We start from the raw sequence: 2245 nt of genomic DNA, 5'->3' as shown, positions 1-2245 counted from the left end.
TTTTGCGTTACCTCGCAATATTGTCTTGCGTTACCTCGCAATATTGTCTTGCGTTACCTCGCAATATTGTCTTGCGTTCCCTTGCAAAAAATTGTTGTATATGAACTGAATTAAATCAGACTTTTGTTTTGAAATATCCAGTTACCAAAACAGGATGTGTCGCCACAAGTTCGTGAAATTGACACTGATGTTGCGTGGSTGCACTGTGTTAAAATATCGACATATGACACACTTCCATGCGTGGCTGTGTGATATATTCATTCTGAAGATGAATTAAAGCAGTAGGCTAACTCACTAATGGTGAGTAGGTGAATTTGTCATAAACCGGCAAGCACAAAGTGTTAAAGGACCTTTGCGAGGGAACGCAAAAAGAAAAAAAATCTCCCATGTCCCCTCGCGGGCTCAGTAAAAAACTGAGCTATTGATTTAAATGTTCATTAGATTATATATGGTTTGAGGCAAAAACTGGAGTATTTAATGCGGAAATAAATGCTCAAATTATTTATAAAAGAATTTAGATGAAATATTTTCAAATATGTTTTGAAGCTCCATGAACGGATTCTTGTCAGAAAAATTTCTCAGGTTGTCTTAATGTTTCAACTGACTTTACACACTCCAGTTACTCTCTCCTGTTAWAAATGAATTAACAATTCACAACTCTGCTGGTCAGGAGGTTAATATTAATAAACTGGTAATCTGTAGCTCCACCTACTTATACAAACTGGATCATGGCTTTTATTTTTAATTGGAAAAATAACTAAAAATCAGTATGACTGTGGATGATAAGGCTGTATCATTTAACCTGAAAATCACAGGCTACTGTGTTTTTTGTCCATTTAATTTTGATTCTTTAAGACCCTGTCATACTAACATTTTAGACAACTTATAAAACATTTTTTCTGTCTAAATTAGTAAAAAAAAGTTAAATCTTTGATTAATTTGTTAGCATTGCAGTGCGCCATTATGTGAGACAGCCTTAACATGCAAGCTTCCACTAAACCACTGTTTTCTTATTACAGTATCGGCTTTATAAGTTTAATTTTAATATAATATGATAAGAAAATTGTGTCCAGGTTTAAAGTCAAGAATGAAAATTTAAACGATCCAATAAAATATTTTGGTTTCGGTCGGTTCGTGTAAATGATAAACCAAATGATCTGCCTTTTTGTGGTTGAACAGACCTGCTAAAGAAAGAACAAAGGCTCAGCTTGTTGAGATCGAAGGATGAAAATATGATGGAGAGATGAAGGAACAGCACAACACTCATCTCTCTGCAGGACCTTCATGCACCCAGAAACCAGCCATTCATGCAGGCACCACCTCAATATTCACTCAAAACGTCGCCTCGGACAAAGCTTTGGCGCTCTGAAAGCACGGGAACGTTTAAATAAAATGGTTCAAAAACTTTTACACAGAACATTTCACCAGGGAGTCGTTTTGAGTGGACAGAGAGAAACGACATCAAACATCCCAGGATGGCCTCTCCACCACACACACACGGTTTCACTCCAAACCCTGAAAACAACAGCAGCAGTTCTGATGGGCGGGAAGAGACAGATGGGACAGGTGGGCAGCTCAGACAGAAAACAGGAAGTGATGTGAGGGCCGGGACAGGAAGCTCATCATTAACAGGAAGAACGTACCAACTCTAGAACAGAGATAGCTGGGACAGCAGTCTGCTGCTGAAGAAGAAGAAAATCAAGAGTAAGAGAAGGAGGGCAGGGAGGAGGAGGGGGGCAAAGAAAAATACCCAAATACTGAAAAAAGAAGGCGTGTAGGCAATTCTAAAGAATTTAACAGGAAAAAGGTGGAGAGGAGGAAGGAACTGAGGAGTAAAATAAGTGAGAAGGGAGGACAGACAGTAAAGTGAAAACATTACTGAGGTTGGGTTTGGTTTGGCTCACCGCTCATGAGCAGCTGGGAAACAACTCTGTGTTTTACACAGAGCTCATTGTGTTCTAGAGGACTTCATAAAGTTTAGAATAAAATGTTTTCTTAAATCAACAATCCCTCCTTTTAATTCTTAAATAAGTATTAATGAAGCTAACTGACGTTTAGAGTAATTTCCATTTCTTCTTATCTTACTTTTTGTTTTAAATTTATTACAGGCTTAATTTGAGTAATGACAGGAACAATCTTAGGATACACGGAAATATTGCGATATTTCATTTCCGGATACTGTATCGATATTCTAAAGCCCTGTATCAATTTTTTATTAAGGTTTAAAATGTCAACTTTCCTGCCA

The 2245-nt window shown here is 37.4% G+C and overlaps 1 protein-coding gene across 1 annotated transcript in view; it reads right to left on the bottom strand.

Moving 5' to 3' along the window:
• The window catches only part of LOC106534287 (afadin), a gene marked incomplete at both ends in the record, with an annotated part of 8382 nt that extends 6700 nt beyond the window's left edge, over positions 1–1682 (bottom strand). Inside the window, 1 exon segment of the mRNA XM_014030872.1 lies at positions 1644–1682. Within this exon segment, the coding sequence (XP_013886326.1) occupies positions 1644–1682 (39 nt within the window).
• Between the last annotated feature and the right edge of the window lie 563 nt (positions 1683–2245).

This window comes from Austrofundulus limnaeus, unplaced genomic scaffold, assembly GCF_001266775.1.
Source record: "Austrofundulus limnaeus strain Quisiro unplaced genomic scaffold, Austrofundulus_limnaeus-1.0 Scaffold1133, whole genome shotgun sequence".
NCBI lineage: Eukaryota > Metazoa > Chordata > Actinopteri > Cyprinodontiformes > Rivulidae > Austrofundulus > Austrofundulus limnaeus.
Note: the sequence above shows the minus strand (reverse complement) of the source record. Positions and strands in the feature narration are given on the sequence as shown.